Genomic DNA, 15,819 nt, shown 5'->3' on the forward strand with positions numbered 1-15,819 from the left:
CTGTGGCCGGGTCAGGAGGGAGAGCTCAGACCATCACAAGGGAAAATAAGCTCTCTTACCCAGGCTTTCAGGAATTTGGGGAGGAGTGCAGTGTGTCCGAGTGAGGAGAGATCAGTGAGGTGGGGCTGATCTGAGTAGGGGTCAGGGATCTTGCTCTGCAGTCACTCTCATGGCCCTGCCCAATCCTTACCCCAGTCTGGTTTGCCCAGGGGTTGGGCCTCATCAGGCCAAGATGGGGTTGGAGCTCTGGTTGGAAGGGCTGTAAAAGGTAGTGAACAGTTTGTAGATTTCAGCCAGCAGGGTGTTGGCAGAGTAAATGTGCATGTGTTAAACGGATGCTGCTGACAGAGGACAGGGTGAAGGTGGTGCAGGCAACTGTAACTGCATCTCCTGCTTTTCAGAAGTTTGAGTTTTGCGGCTACAGAGGTTCTGCAAGGGGCTGATATTGCACCAGCCAATCTTAACTCTGCATTGAGGAAGGGTTTTGCCCTTTAATTAATACTTCTCTCTCAGTACTAACTGGGCTGTGAGCCTGACCCTCGAGCTAAATGCTTAGAAAGAAAACAATGAAAATATCCACTGTCCATGACTCATTTAAAACAAATCCTGTCCCTTCGGTCTGCACTGGCAAGGGTGAGAGGAAACCAAGCCAAGTGATTCATTGCCTCGGGAGAAGTTTAACCACTTCTATTCTCTGTATCTTTACTGTAAGGGAAAGGAACAAAAAAAGCAAATTGAGTTCACAGAGAAAAAGTGGCAGATTTCTTTTCTCTCCAAGGCTCTGAGAGCAAACCGTGTTCTCCCCATGACTCTCTTCTTTATATTTAACTCCTCCCCATTGGGCTGGATTACTGCTAGTAGCAAATCCTCGCTCTGCTCCCTTCAACGTCTCAATGTGGTTACGATTAGATGAATAATGTCTGTCCTTTCCCCTTCAACCTGCAAAGGAAACTTCTGCTTCACCACACTGGCTAACAAGAAGTCACGAAAGCAATTTCGTTGGGAATTCCAGTCCTTGTATTACCACCGAAAACACCAGACTGAGAAATGAGTGGTTCTTTAAAATCAATGTCTTCAACTAAGAGACTATTCTGATCCCACAGGACCAGCCACCCACCCAGGTCAATAGATAACTTAGATATTTTCCCAAAATCACGTTGATGCCAATCCTTCAGTATCTAAATGCTAAAGGTTTATTTATAAAAAGAAAGAAAGAAAGGTGAGAATTAAAATTGGTTAAAGGAATCAAATACAATAATTGCAAAGTTCTTGGTTCAGGCTTATAGCAGTGATGGAATAAACTGCTGGTTTGATAAGTCTTTGGGTGTTTCCAAATCACTGGAAGTTCCTCTTCCTTGGTTCGATGCTCCCATTAGTATAAGTCCATAGTCCAGGGGCTGGAGCAGGATAGAGGCACAGTGGAGATGTTTCCAGGGCCTCTTTTAACTTCCCTCATGTGGAGGGAAACCCATTGTTTCAAAGTCCTCAGCACAGCTAGTGGAAAATCACAGCTGAAAGATGGGAGCTTGGAGTTACATGGGCAAGTCCCCGTCCATGCCTGATTTTGCTCAGTCATTGCAGGATGGATACTTTGCAGGATACGTCAGATGGAACGTTCACAGAAAAGTCCGTTCAGTGTAGATGGGCGCCTCCCATGGTCCGTTGTGAATTAAGTGTCCGTTCGATGGGCCACTCACTGGCTAACAGCTCACTCCAGCGGATGCATAGAATGGAACACACAGAAAGAAGATATTTATACATACAGAGACCATGAAAAGGTGGAAGTAGCCATACCAACTGTAAGAAGCCAATCAATTGAGATGAGCTATCATCAGCAGGAGAAAAAAACCTTTGAAGCGATAATCGAGATGACCCATAAAAGATGTGAGGATACTTAAGATGGAGAAATAGATTCAATTAGTGTAATGACCCAACCATTCCCAGTCTCTGTTTAAAACTTAAGTTAATTGTATCTAGTTTGCATATTAATTCAAGTTCAGCAGTCTCTCTTTGGAGTCTGTTTTTGAAGCTTTTTTGTTGCAAAATTGCCACCTTCAAGTCTGTCACTGAGTGGTTAGAGAGGTTGAAGTGTTCTCCTACTGGTTTTTTAATATTATGATTCCTGATGTCAGATGTGTCCATTTATTCTTTTGCATAGAGACTGTCCGGTTTGCCAATGTACATGGCAGAAGGGCATTGCTGGCACATGATGGCATATATTACTTTGGTAGATGTGCAGGTGAATGAGCCCCTGATGGTGTGGTCACTTTGGAGAAGTGGGGCTCCAAAGTGTCCAGCCCCTGGTGCTGTGCCAAGAAGCACATACATGGGACAGCATGGAGGAAGCCGAGCTGTTTGGCCCTGTCCTCCACTGGGCACAAGCTGTCATTGTCTTGGGACAATGGTCAGTCTTGGGGCTGGTCTATTTGCTCTGAACCCTCAGATCATATGCTCTGATCCATGAACACCACATCAGGATCAAGGCACATGCCGTGGACCCCAGACCCCAGCTGCAAAAGCCTTGGTAGGATGGATGGAGTGGCCATGAGGACAATCCCTATAGGAACTGCAGTGTCCCTAGGACAGAAGAGCTGATTCCCTGAGGCTCCTCCTGTATCTCAGGGTCTCCCTAGAAAGGAGCCAGTGACTTTTCTCAGAGGCCCATGTCCTGCATCTCACAGGGGTGGATTTCAGTCTCTCAGGCCCCTGCCAGGCCTGGTTTTCACTGTTAGTGCTTAATGCCACCATGCAGAGCTCTGGCTGACAGTCCCAGCTCCTTTCCTCTGCTCCCCTGCGCCCCACCCCAGGAGGCATAAGGGTCCCAACATTGCACTGCACTGACAGCTCTGGGAACATGGGGCCGCTTGGGTCCAAGCTAGGAGGACACAATGGAAATGGGACTCTTCTAGTCTCTCCTTTGCAGCCCTCTCATGGGATTAAGGGGAAATTCCGCCCCAGACCAGCCCATTCTACTCTCCTCTAAGACGTGCTGCAGCTTGTCTGGAGTGGGGGTCTCAGTGAGCATGGCGTCCAGGCTCTGTAAATAGGTATTGTGCAGAGCCTGCAAGAAGAGGGAACACCTGTCAGTCATGCGACATGGTGCTACGCCAGTCACGGGACCAGGGGGGTTCTCTGGGAGCCCTGGCCAGACCCAAAAGGCACATCCTGGCCTCTCCCATTCACATCACTCCAAGGACACTTAGCAAGAGTTCATGGCCGGATGAACCTGCTGGCTCCTCAATCCTTGCCCTTAGCAGTTCTCTGTGCAGGGCCTGGTACCCAGCAGACTAGGAACCAGCCAAACTGCAATGGGTGGGAGGAAGGATCCCTGGGAGAGTCTAGGCAGCAGAGCACAGAATGAGGAGAGGGAAGGCTGGGATCAGCCACAGAGGGGTAACACAATCCCCCCTGGAGGGAAGGGGCCGTCCCTGCCAGTTTGTCCTGGGCCTGTTCCTAGCTCTGCTCACCCCTCTCCTATTCTCAGCAGCTCCATCAAAGCAAGGGAGCAGGGACCAGAGGCGGCTCCTGCTCCTGGGTCAGAGAAGTAGGATCGTGACCTACCTGGAAGTGGGTGGTATCCTGCCCAGTGCCTATGGTGAAGATGGTGTAAAGAAGAGCCCGCAGGAGGCGTGATTCCAGCTCCAGGGCAAGCAGCGGCTTCAGTTTGCTGTGGGGAGAGAGGAGCCCGTGTTATCCTTGGCAGCACCGGAGTGGCGCTGGCACTGCCATGGACATGACCCTCTCCCCCGCAGTGATCCTCTCCCTACGGCCACTCAAACGTTACTTGAGTGAATCACCCCCCAGCCAGGAAAGGGGGAACATTCCCGCCTCCTCTGCGGGGGGATGTGAACAGCCACAGCTGGGGGTAATCTAGGCCAGAGAAGATCTGGGACTCCCGGCTCCAGACCCGATCAGCACCAGGGTTAGGGCAGCTAGATGGGACGGTCCTGGTACCTGAGGCTTCAAATGTGGCCATGGAGCTGGAGATGATGGAGGCTGGCTCTGGCACCACGGGCAGATTTTCAATCAGCTCCTGAGAGACCCCAAGAAGATAAAATTGCATGTGACTCAGGCCCCACAGACCCATAGGCACTTCCCAGGGAGGAGGCCAAAATGCTTTGCAGAAACAGCCAGTGTCACCTCCAACCCCAACCAGCTGGGCCCCCCATTCCTCCCATCCATCAAACTTCCTTCCCCCTCCCCTCCGGCCTTACAATTCCCCCACTGCCAGCTCCCGATCAGTGTCAGAAGCTCTCCTTCCCTGCTCCCCAGCCCTAAGCCCCAGGAACCACTGTCCTCTGCTTCCCCCTCTGGCCCCACCAACTCTTCCTCCCATTTCTGGGTCCCTCGCCCCAGGGGCCAGACACAGGGGTCCCACTCACCGCAATGCTCTCCACGAGGGCCGCTTTGGAGAAGTGGGGCTCCAGAGTGTTCAGCCCCTGCTGCTGTGCCGAAAAGCACAAACGTGGGACTGTATGGAGGAAGCGGAGCTGTTTGGCCACCAACTAGGAGTGGGGTGGGGGGAGAGAGAGAGAGACAGTTAGGTAGGGACCTCCCCAACCCACCTACACCAGCTCCATGGCTCAGGAACCCTATGAAGTTGGACAGGGAAAGCCACCCGGCTTCCCGAAACCAGTGTCGCCCTGCACAGACTGGGGTTGTAACTGGGACAGTGTCTGCAGGGAGCAGAGACCTTGGCCTGCGTGAGACACATGCTCCCACTTTGGGGTGCCAGGTAACAAGGGAGAAGGTCTCCCCACTGGGAATGATGGATTCTCTGGGACAAGACCCCCCTGTGTGGGTGAGGATGGAAGAAGGGGCAGGGCAGACTCAGGGACAGTGCAGCTGTAAGATTTTTGTACTTTAACTCTGCCCTGGAGGTGCTCCTGGATGACCCTGATGGTGTCTTGTTCAGGGGACACATGCTCCTCCTCCTCCTCCTCAGCCCACTCCTGCTGGGCACTGGGGGTCTCTGCACCAGGGAGAGAAGGAGAAAGGATAATCCCTGCTGCCACTGGGGGGATGCAGTGTAGAGAAATGGTTCAATGTCTCCCATCCTCAACAAGAAACCCCATGGCATAGAGGGCCCCACCCTGCCCCTCCCAGAGACACCCTCAGGCCCATCAGCCTCAGGGCCCCGTGGCCATCAGCCCCCTCCCTCCCCCGCAACATCAGGGAAGGCTGGAGCTCCCTGGACTCTGCCCAGCATCCCCTGCCACAGGGTGTGACTGTGCCACCCCCATGGTGTTAGTGGGGCTCCCGTGGCTCAGTCCTGGCGCCTTGGTGACCCAATGGGCACAGGGTATTACTAGTCCCCCACTGCCCCCGTCCTTCTCCCTGTCCCCCGAGTCTCCCCTCACCTGCACAGAGGGAGCCATCAGCCTCAGGGCTGTCAGACCGCACAGAGGAGCTGCTGGTCCCCGTGCCAGAGCTGCCCAGCTCCTGCTCTGGGCTGGCTGAGGGCTCCTCAGTGGCCAGGCTGGTGGATGGCTCCTGCTGGGCCCTGGGGCTGGGCTTCTGGCTCCTCTGCTTCCTGGAAAGGAAGCCGCAGAGCCACCTTGCCCGGCTCCCACCCTCTCCTGGGTCCCTCCTACATAGCATCATCCGAGGCCACCTCCATTTGGGACCAGAAGGTGCCTCAGGGCCTGCTAAGGGAGCTGGTGTTTTTCTCTTCCTTCAGAAGGTCAGGGAGCTTCTCCACTTTGCCTGCCCACTGGCCTCTTCCCCGCCTGCGGGGACAGAGGGGCCACTCTCCTCCTGGGCAAGATGGACGCTGCTCCCTACTGGCTCCAGAGCCACCTGCCCAGCCTTCCTCCTCAGCATCCGCTTCAACCGCTCCATCCTGGAACTGAGTGGGGAGCAGCCATGAGTCTGGGCTCAAGGCAGCCTCTCATTAACGGGCCTGGCTGCTCCCCTGCCCACGTCCCCTCTGCTGAGGCAATTCCTCCTCACCACACACCCCACCCCACGGCAGGGGGGCTGCCGTCCACAAGCACTGGCAGCAGCTCACAGCACAGGCTGCTCCCAATGTTCCCCCTCACCAATAAGGCCCTGTGAAACTGAGAGAGTCTCGTTCTTTCAGAGCAATGGGGCTCTCTGTTAGTTTGGACAAGCAGCTCCCTCCACCCCAGAAGGCCCCGCTCCCTCCCAGGCCAGAGAAAGAGCAGAACCCAGATAGTCCTCAACGAAAGTTCGTTCACAAGGTGCCAATCCTAGGAGGGAGGAGTCACTCTCAGTTCCCACTGATTTCACTGCTTGCAGTTGTGGGTGTTCAGCACTTGGCAGGTTCTGCCCTCCCCAAAGACTCTCAACGTTGAGAACAAACTCCTGCAAGGGAATGGCTGGGAGCCCTATTGCTGGGCCATTCCCACCACACTGGCGATGGCTCTGGAGACCTCCACTCACTTGCTCTAGATGGGATGGAGCTGGATGGCAGATGCTCTCTTCCTCCATCTCCTGCACCCAGATAGGCTGGAAAGGGTGCTGCACAATGGCCCTGCCAGCAGGGTAGGGGGGTAGAAGCCAGGAGATCGAAAGTGGCTGTGAAAACAAGACAATGTTTTATTGCCAGGGGATAGATAAACTCAGCCTAGCAACTGGGGGTTCACAACACTGACCTACGGCCAGCAGGACACCCCCCATTTCCAGGTCTCCTAGTACCTCACGCACATTCCTGAAGCGTGATAGCCCAAGGGCTCTAGGGCATTTCTTCGGAGGTGTCTCCGCGGTCGTCGTCTTCGCTGTTGTCATGTTCCATTCTAGATGATTTTATAAAAATATGCTAATGAGTGTGAATATAATGTAACTGCAATATACTTCATGCAAAAGGTCTCTTGTAAGGTATCATTACAACACTTATAATCTACTGAATGCGGTCATCCTATTTGTATAAATGTATCACTTTTGTATCTGTATCTGGGTGGAAGAGAACAAATGGGGCAGCCATCATGAGAAATCCACGAGCTACCACCTGAGCTGGAACAAAGGCTGTATCAGGGGAAAGGAGCATGAGGGCTCCAGGGAGGCATGGCAAGGCCCAGCCCAGCCCAGTGGCTCCCTCCAGTCCATTCCTGACTGAGCGGCTCCCTCCAGCCTGGCTTCGTTGGCCCCTACCTGGCCCCAGCTGAGTGCCCAGGCCCAGCCCGGTCCCAGCCTGGCTACGCTGTTTTGACCATATATGGCCTGTGATGCTATGGGTGTAAAATAATGTCTCATTGGAAGGCGACAGGGCCAGAAAGAGTTAATTAACTCACAGACTGACTTAACCCTTTAAAGACTGGTTAGGAAGATATGTAAAAATCCACTAACTTTCCTTTTGAAAGAGCCAGTGTAGATAGCTTGAAAAGGTCTCAGATGGAGTAAGAGCTGTTAAGAAAGTTGAGCAGCTCTATAACCAAGTGGCTGTGTTTGGCCAGCTGGTTGGGAAGACAAAGGTGTTGGAACAGGAATGTCTCCATTCTGATTCTTTAAGTGAGCAGTCTGTGCTTCTGTGTTGATGCAAATTACTTGCCTGGTAGGGAGAAGAAAGATTTGCTAATGGCTGTTAGCAAAGACATCCCACCCCATCAGCCAGTGAATTCTGTTAAGCAAGAAAAATCAGGGTTTGATCCTTCAAAACAAGGAGGAAGTTTGCAAAGGGAAACCACAGGTTAACCCTAAAAGCAGGGCCGGCCTTAGGATTTATGGTGCCCTAGGCAAGATTATTAAACTGGTGCCCCTGTGCCTGATCTGCTCTTAGCAACACAAACATAAGCTTATAGTATTGGAAAACTTGCCACATTCACATTATTAAAACCAGTTTAACTTAATTAAGCACACTGTAATGCTGATGGACTAGCACTAAAGAAGCAGCACTATAGAAAAAATTCTGATATGACAGAATGATGCAAATAATATATTTTTTTTAATTTATCAAAATTTTATTGGAAATTTATATGAAGAGGTATTGAAACAAAGATTTGTTTTTAATTAAAAGCAATCTTTCTGGCTTTTTTGGCTGCAAAATCAGTAATAATGTCATCGTATGACAAAGACAAAGTCGTGTCTTGTTCGATTGCAAGAATAGCAAGACCAGTTAAGCGTTCCTGACTCATTGTAGAGTGGAGATAGTTTTTAATGAGCTTTAGTTTTGAGAAACTCCGTTCTCCTGACGCTACTGTTAAAGGAATTGTCAGTAGAATACGAGTGGCAATGTACACATTAGGATATATGTCAACAAGTTTGCGGGTATGAATAAACTGTACAATGTCCATCACCGATTTTGCATGTGGCAACATTGATGACAGTGTACTCAATTCTTCGTACAGTTCAAGTCCATTTAAATCAAAACTATCACCGTGCTTCAGGAGGCTCTCTAGATTCTTGCACTTTGTCATTAGTTGCTCTTGTTGTCCTATTTTGTTGAATTTAGTTATGTCATACAAAAATCCAAACTGTTCATGGTGTACTTGCAAGGTATTAAACCTTTCATCAACAGCAGATACTGCTTTATCCATCACAACATTAAAAAATTCAACCTCAAATTTCTTTTCTGGATCGTCTATGGGCATGATCTGCTGTACAGATTCTTCACAAAGAAGTGTCCCTGGCCTTTTTAACTCATATTAACTATGTATTTACTTTATGAAAGTTGGAGAAAACATTGTGAAAATGTAAAACATTGGCTGCCCAACTTCTGGGCTGGCAAAAGTTATACTGACTCACAGGGAAAAAAAAAAGCAAGAGAACATATGGTCACTCTATACCAGGGGTCGGCAACCTTTCAGAAGTGGTGTTCACTGTAATTTAAGGTTTCTTGTGCCAGTGATACATTTTAATGTTTGTACAAGGTTTCTCTCTATGTCTGTATTATATAAATAAACTATTGTTATTATCTGAGGTCTTGGCCACCGGTCCTGCTCAGGCCACTGCCAGCTGAGTAAATGAAACCCCAAACCGGCAGCGGGCTGGTGGCTGGAACCCTAGACAAGGATCCCAGGCCCTGCTCAGCCCGCTGCTGGTCTGGGGTTCTGACCACCAACTCCTGCTAGCCAGGATCCCGGCCGCCAACCCCCCCTCAGCCCGCTACCAGCCTGGGATTCTGCTCACCCAGGCTGGCAGGAGGCAGAGTGGGGCTGGCGGCTGAGCTCCTGACTGGCAAGGGGCCGGCAGCCGGAATCCCGGAGTAGCAGTAGGCTGAGTGCTTCTGGCACCCCAGACTGGCAGCAGACTGAGCCACTCAACCCGCCACCGGCCCTGCTCAGCCCGCCACCAGCCCACTCAGCCTGCTGCCAACTGAGTGAATGGAACCCCAGGCTGACAGCAGGTTGAGAGGTTCAACTGGCCTGCTCAGCCCACTGCCAGCCTGGGATTCCTTGGGGGTCCCCAGACCAGCAGCAGGTGCTGAGTGGGGCCGATGGCTGGTATCCCAGCTGGCAATAGGGCAGCAGCCGGAACCCCCGAGCAGTGATGGGCTGAGCCGCTCAGCCTGCTGCTGCATACCATCAAAAATCAGCTCACCTGCCACCTTTGACAGGTGTACCGTAGGTTGCCGAACCCTGCTTTATACACTAGTAAGGAGATGAGCATATTACAGTTGTTGGAGGGCTCTTATCAGGAGTAACAGGCTATAGGAAAGTCAGTCAACATTTTTTGTTTCTCTGATGAAAACTGACCCACTCCCTGCCTCAAACCAAACCTGTCACTAATAATTGTCAACAACTTAATTTTCTGTTTTTGGCTAAGATATTGATTTAAAAAAAAACATTGAAATTGGATTCAGGATTGTTATTTGGGGCTTTGTCTTATATAGGCACCAATTACCCCCACCTAGAGTGACCAGACAGAAAGTGTGTAAAATCAGGACAGGGATGGGTGGAGGTGGGGGGGTAAAAGGAGCCTATATAAGAAAAAGACCCCAAAATTGAGACTGTCCCTATAAAATAGGGATATCTGCTCACCCTACTCCAATTTCTTATCCTGATTTTTCAAACATCTGGCTAACCCCAGCCAAGCCCTGTGTGACATTCCAATTCTGGCTGCCTGCCGAGGAAGTGAGTTACTTTCACTTTCATTCCTCAGCAGCCAGCCAGCCTCCCCTCCCCCCACCTACCCCCAGCACTTCACCCAACCCAGCCCTGACGGAGGGGAGGAAGGAGAGAAAGAGGGGTGCTCCTGGGGAGGAGGGAGAAAGGAGGAGGTGCTCCATGGGGCAGGGGGGAGAAGAATGGATGTTATGGGAGACAACAAAGGATACTGGTTCCAGAGCCACAGAGCCTGCCTCACCTGACCTCAGCCGGGGGGAAAGTGTCACACTCACAGGTGAGCTCCTTTCCCAACCCTACCCCCTCCCCTTCCCAGAGACCCCAGCAGCCAATCCCATTCCTCAGACCCTGCTGCATTCGGCTCTCTCTAGGACCCAGCAGCCCTGCTTCTGTCTGGGCTGCCTGGAGAGTGGTGCCCTCAGGGAGAGTGAGGCCCTACGCGGCTGCCTATTCTGCCTATGCCTAAGGACGGCCCTGCCTAAAAGGCCCAAACCCCAATAGTATTGAGCCAAAGGTGTGGCATGATGACAAAAATGATTGTAGGTGGACCCTTGCAATGAATTCGTTGTTATTGCTAATGGTAATTTTTGTAACTAATGCGTTGCTATTACCAAGAACTGTAAAAATGTTCCATCTAGGGTGACCAGATGTCCCCATTTTATAGGGACAGTCCCGATATTTGCGGCTTTTTCTTATATAGGCTCCTATTACCTCTCATCACTGTCCCAAATTTTCACAGTTGTTATCTGGTCACCCTAGTTCCATCCCTCCCTTTCAGAGGTCCCTGTGATCTAACCTGTCAGCTTCTGCACCTTCTATTTGTTTCCATCACACTAGGCATCTGGCTTTCAAGTCTTGCCTACAGGAGGCAGCCAGCCTGTTCTTGTTGGGATTTCTGGAGCTTGTGAGCTGAACTGGCAGCCAGAGCCGGCTTTAGGAAGTGCTGGGCCCAATTCGAACATTTTCGGCGGGGCCCCGGCTGGGATAACTAAAAAAAAAGAAAAGAATGTAAAAAAAAAGCCTTTCATTTCTTAGCAACTGGTTCCCTATAAAAAGTTCTGATTTAAGGGATGTGCTACACTATGTACTTTTTATACCAGTAGGGTTACCGTACATCCGTATTTTCCTCCTGGATGGCGATTTAAGAACCAAAAAGCCTGACATGTCCAGGAAAATACAGATGTTAACCCTACCTAAAGTTCTTTTTTAAAAAGATGGGCCTGAACTAGAAATGAGCTCTGTTTCACATGTCTGGGTCCCTGCCACTCCCTTCAGGTGTGCTAGGGTGACCAGAGGTCCTGATTTTACAGGGACAGTCCCGATTTTGGGTTATTTTTCTTATATAGGATCCTATTACCCCCCACGCTCTGTCCTGATTTTTCACACTTGCTGTCTGGTCACCCTAGGGTGTGCACATGTGTGGGTCCCAGCTGCTCCCTGCGCCCCTCATTGAAGCAGGCGTGCAGGGTTACTGCCCAGGGTACTGCAGTGCACCAGTGAATATGTGGCTGGCTGGAGGCAGGGCAAGGGCTGGCTGGAGGTAGGGTCTGGCTGCAGGCAGGGAAACGGGTCCAGGGTTCGTGCAGGCAGGACAGGGGGTGCGGCAGGGGCGGGCAGGAGACAGGCTGACTGCGAGCAGGGAGTGCGGGGCTGGCTGGAGACGGGCTGGTCAGGCAGGGCAGGGGGTGCGGGGCTGGTGCAGGCAGGGGGTGCAGCAGGGGCTGGCTGCGGACAGGGGGGCTCAGGTACAGGGGGTGCCCCCTCCTCCTCCCTCCCCCACCAGGGTAGCAGCAGCAGCCTGGGCTCGGGGGCTATTTAAAGGGCCCAGGGCTCCCCTGCTTCTACCGCCCCAGCCCTTTAAATAGCCGCCAAAGCTGCACTGCTTCCCCAGGGCTCCCTTGGCTATTTAAAGGGCCGGGGTGGTAGAAGCAGGGGAGCCCCAGGCCTTTTAAATACCCACCCTGGGGAAGCTGAGCCACCCCCGTACAGCGCACCAGCTCTTGCCAGTATGCCGTACTGGGGCTTGGCCACAGGGCCCTCTTGGGGCGGGGTCCGATTCAGGGGAATTGGTTGAATTGGTCTAAAGCTGGCTCTGCTGGCAGCTCCAGCCTTTATAGGCAGAGGCTGGCTGGCGTGTCACACAATCTCTTTATTACTCGGCTGAGATGGGTCACCTGTTGTGGCTCTGAGTGTCCATATAAGGAAAAATCCCAAAAGGTTTGAACGTCTATGGCCATCAGGTACCAGTGATGTGAAAGTGCCATCACCACAGCAGTGACCATAAAGTCAGGTGTTTTGACCATCTATGGTCTGTGTTGTTATGGGTGTAATATAATATCTTATTCAGCCAATCACTCAGACAAACAAGTTGTTTATATTTGCAGAAGATAATGCTGCCCGCTTCTTGTTTACACTTCTCTGCACGAGATGTCACTATTGTTTCCTTGGCAATGGAGTGTGATGTCAAAGACTGTATACATCATCATGTAATGACTGACTGCACCCATCACTTTTAAACCACTTGGTTTGCACCCATGCCCTTAATCCTGTCCTAAAATTACCTTTTCATGTCACTGAACTCTCTTGTTGCTGCGGGGTACTGTAGGTATGAGGCAGGGCGGGTTGGGAGAAGAAATATTCTTTATCTGAAGAAGTGATCTGTGAGAGGAAAACGTGAAAACTTGTTTACTGAGTAATGTGAGCTCTTCACTCTACTTGATGGCATTTCTGTTTGTAACATGAACTTGTGAACACCACATCCAATCAATTCCAAAATTCCAGGAATATTCTAGGCATCAGTGAGCAGAACCGTACTGGTTTTGGTGAAAATTGGAATGGGAAATAGACCAGTAGTGCTTAAGTTAGGTTTGGCGCCTAACTCCTATTGAAATTGGTGGGTGTTATGCACCTAACCTGCTGGTGCGATTTTCAAAAGCACCTTTAAGCATCTGTTTGCATCTTAAGCACCTAAATACCTTTGAAAATCTGGTCCTTCATCTCTGCCTCAGTTCCCCATCTATAAATGGAGGTTAATAATACTTTATCCTACTGTTTGCCCATCTTGTCTATTTGTTTAGATTGTATTTGAGGCACAGGACAATCTCTTACTATGTTTTTGTAATGGGACCCTGAATTTTGCTTGGGACATCTAAACACTACCGTAAAACAAAAAAGGATCAGCCCCATAATATAAAGGCCCACCAATGACCTATTTTTCAGGGTAAGTCACAGGCCCAACTGCCTCAGAGGAAAGTCTGAGAAACCCCATACCAAACAATTATTGATTAACCTGCCCATAGGAGAAGTTTCTTCCTGACCCCTATCAGTTAGTGGTAAGCTTATATTCTGAAGCATGAGGATTTATATCTCTTCTACATTTTGTATACCAGCAAAGTTTGGATGATATTGTCTATATAAATGTCTAATCTCTTTCCGAATCAGCAGCATCTCACCCAGGAAACTCAACCCCAATAGAGAGAGAGACAGACAATCAGACAGAGACTGAGAGCTCCCCCTACCTTTAGGAACAACTGAAACCCCCTCCCCACAGGGACAAGTCCTGATTTTATTTGCCCCCATGTTAATCCAGCCCAGAGCCTGCACCCCTCCCACCTGGTGAAAGTGAGCGAGGGTCGGGGAGAGCGAGTGACGGAGGAAGGGGGAAGGTGTGAGCGGGGCGGGGCCTCGCTAGATCCTGGGCTGCTCTGAAGTTCACAAAGTGACTGTGTGTGAAGAGGCTGCAGCCCCTAAACTACCGACAATTCACAGACTGATTCTGCCCCTCGGTCCCTGCGCACGCGGGATGGGACATCGCCCGGCCCCGCGGCCCCAGGCTGCCGCTTGTGGGGCTCCCAGGCAGCTCAGCTCCGCCCCGCCCCGCCCCTTTCACTCCGCGCTGCCTCTGCCCTGCGGCTGCCCCCAGCCCGGCTCCCACGGGCCCGGGGCTGCTCCCGGGGCTGGGCCTGGCGCCTGGAACTGGGTGTCTGAGCCCCCGGCCCCCCCGTGAGGAGCCGCCACCCACCGTCCCGCCTCAGCGCTCCTCAGACCAGCCCCGTCCCGCGCCTCGCCCCCTCCGGGCCCCCCAGCCCGCGTCCCCGCCCCCTCCGGGCCCCCCAGCAGCGCCGCGGCGGATCCCACTGGTGCCGCCCGCGAGGACTGAACCGCGGAACCCGCCGGCTCCCCAGGGCTGGGGCCGCCCCTGGCCGCGAGCGGGATTCGAATCCCAACGGCGGCAGCGAAGCCTCGGGGCGAGGGAACTGGGGCCTCACCCCACGCGCAGTCTCTGTCCCGCGCTCTCTCCAAGAATCAGGGAGCGGTGAGGGGCGCGGCGAAGTGACGAGCTGCGGCCCCTCCCCCAATAGAAAGCCGCGTGTGAGAGGGAGAACTACGCTTCCCATTGTGCACGGGGAAGGGGCGCGTTTTCTGAGCAACCTGTCCGTCACTTCCGCTCTGAGAAGAGCCAGGAACTACAACTCCCAGCCTGCCCCGGGACGCTTCCGTCCTCTGAAGCCCTGGGAAGGGCGGGTTCCTGGGTCAACCTGACTCCTCCCCCCCCAACTCCTCATCCCCGCCGCGCCCCACCCCCCACCCTCGTGCGGTGTATTAAACTGCCCCGCGTAGGATCGTGCTGCGCCGCTCCGCCCCTTTCACTCCCTGCACAAAGCAGCTGATCGGGGTGGGGGCGGGAGAGCGAGGACCGGGGCGGCCGAAGATCCCGCCGCCGGAGGCGCTGCCGGCCCTGGGCGAGGGGCAGGTCTGTCTCTGTTCCCCTTTCCAAGATCCGTGTTGCTTGGGTGCGTCCCTCCCCCAAGTCAGAATCCCCATCGTCTGGGTGCTCCTGTTCCCCCTCCCCCTCCAGCCTCTGCGGGGGGGTGTCTGTATAAAAAGAGACCGTGTCTCGCTGTCTGCCCAGGCTACGCTGCAGGGGCTATTCACAGGCGCGATCCCACTACTGATCGGCACGGGAGTTTTGACCTGCTCCGTTCCCGACCTGGGCTGGTTAACCCCTCCTTAGGCAACCTGGGGACCCCAAGCTCCCCAGGGATCACCATATTGATGCCAAACTTAGTGCGGACACCCGATCGGCACAGCCCACTACAGCCCAGAGCTCCTGAGCTCAAGCAATCCGCCGGCCTCAGCCTCCCCAGGAGCTGGGATCACAGGCACCAGCCACGGTGCCCAGCTGGTTGCAAGCTCTCGCACTTACAATTTCAGGCTCAGCCTGGGAGCTCTGCGCTCTGAGCGGGTGGAAGTGAAGCCTGGAACTGAGCTGATGCGCTGAGGGTTATTTGCACTGTGCGCTCCACAGGGAGGTGAAAACACGGGGCACGGATCTTAGAGCACAACCCTCGTCCTGAGGAATGGGGGAGGGGCTGCATAAAGAGAGACCGGCTCTCCCTGGCGGGGCCACAGCAGCTCTCCACAGAGCAGTCCCACTGTCAATTGGTACCAGAGTTTTCACAGCTTCCCTGCCTGGCTCCCTAGGGAACCTGGCGACCCCAAACTTACGAGAAAGCACCGTAGAGAGGCCAACCTGAGCACAGACACCTGCTCAGCACCCCGGGGTGCAGTCCTGAACGCCGGCATCAGGTATGCTCAGTCTCCTACTGCATAGCCAGGATTACATGCAAGAGCCTCCAGGTCCGTCCCAGCGCCAGCTTTAAACTCCGCTGCTCAGTTCTAAGCTTTGACCACACGGGGGCAGCCTGGAGCTCAGCCAACGCCTCCCGCTGCTGGTTGCATTTCCCACAACCTCCTCGTGGCAGGTTAACACCCCGCAGGCAGATCTCTGAACCGA

At 52.8% G+C, this 15,819-nt stretch overlaps 1 protein-coding gene across 13 annotated transcripts; it reads right to left on the bottom strand.

The window, feature by feature from the left end:
* Positions 1–1,170: 1,170 nt before the first annotated feature.
* Positions 1,171–14,046, bottom strand: LOC127052591 (uncharacterized). Of its 13 annotated transcripts, XR_007774764.1 has the most exons (12): positions 13,409–14,046; positions 12,584–12,680; positions 10,819–11,010; positions 6,618–6,758; positions 6,406–6,540; positions 5,361–5,848; positions 4,863–4,972; positions 4,383–4,505; positions 3,785–4,033; positions 3,562–3,667; positions 2,974–3,061; positions 1,171–1,707 (listed from the first exon to the last, which is right to left on the bottom strand). XR_007774764.1 is itself a non-coding variant. In XM_050956442.1 (7 exons), exons 1-4 carry the CDS (start codon positions 5,602–5,604, stop codon positions 3,794–3,796), a joined length of 717 nt encoding a protein of 238 aa, XP_050812399.1. In that variant the 5' UTR covers positions 5,605–6,163; the 3' UTR covers positions 1,171–1,707; positions 2,974–3,061; positions 3,562–3,667; positions 3,785–3,793. The 13 variants fall into 13 exon arrangements, 1 of the variants encoding a protein (XP_050812399.1); XR_007774768.1 differs by lacking the exon at positions 5,361–5,848 and having other exon boundaries at positions 10,835–11,010; XR_007774763.1 differs by lacking the exon at positions 5,361–5,848 and having other exon boundaries at positions 6,661–6,758.
* Positions 14,047–15,819: the final 1,773 nt, after the last annotated feature.

The sequence above is a fragment of the Gopherus flavomarginatus genome, chromosome 5, assembly GCF_025201925.1.
Source record: "Gopherus flavomarginatus isolate rGopFla2 chromosome 5, rGopFla2.mat.asm, whole genome shotgun sequence".
NCBI classification, from domain to species: Eukaryota; Metazoa; Chordata; order Testudines; family Testudinidae; genus Gopherus; species Gopherus flavomarginatus.

Coding starts and splice junctions, on each gene's coding strand:
- LOC127052591 (XM_050956442.1), bottom strand. CDS start 5,604: ATGATGCTATGTAGGAGGGACCCAGGAGAGGGTGGGAGCCGGGCAAGG. Junction 4,506..4,862: donor ACCTCCAGGGCAGAGTTAAA/GTACAAAAATCT, acceptor CCCCACTCCTAG/TTGGTGGCCAAACAGCTCCG. Junction 4,034..4,382: donor CCCTCGTGGAGAGCATTGCG/GTGAGTGGGACC, acceptor GGGGTCTCTCAG/GAGCTGATTGAAAATCTGCC.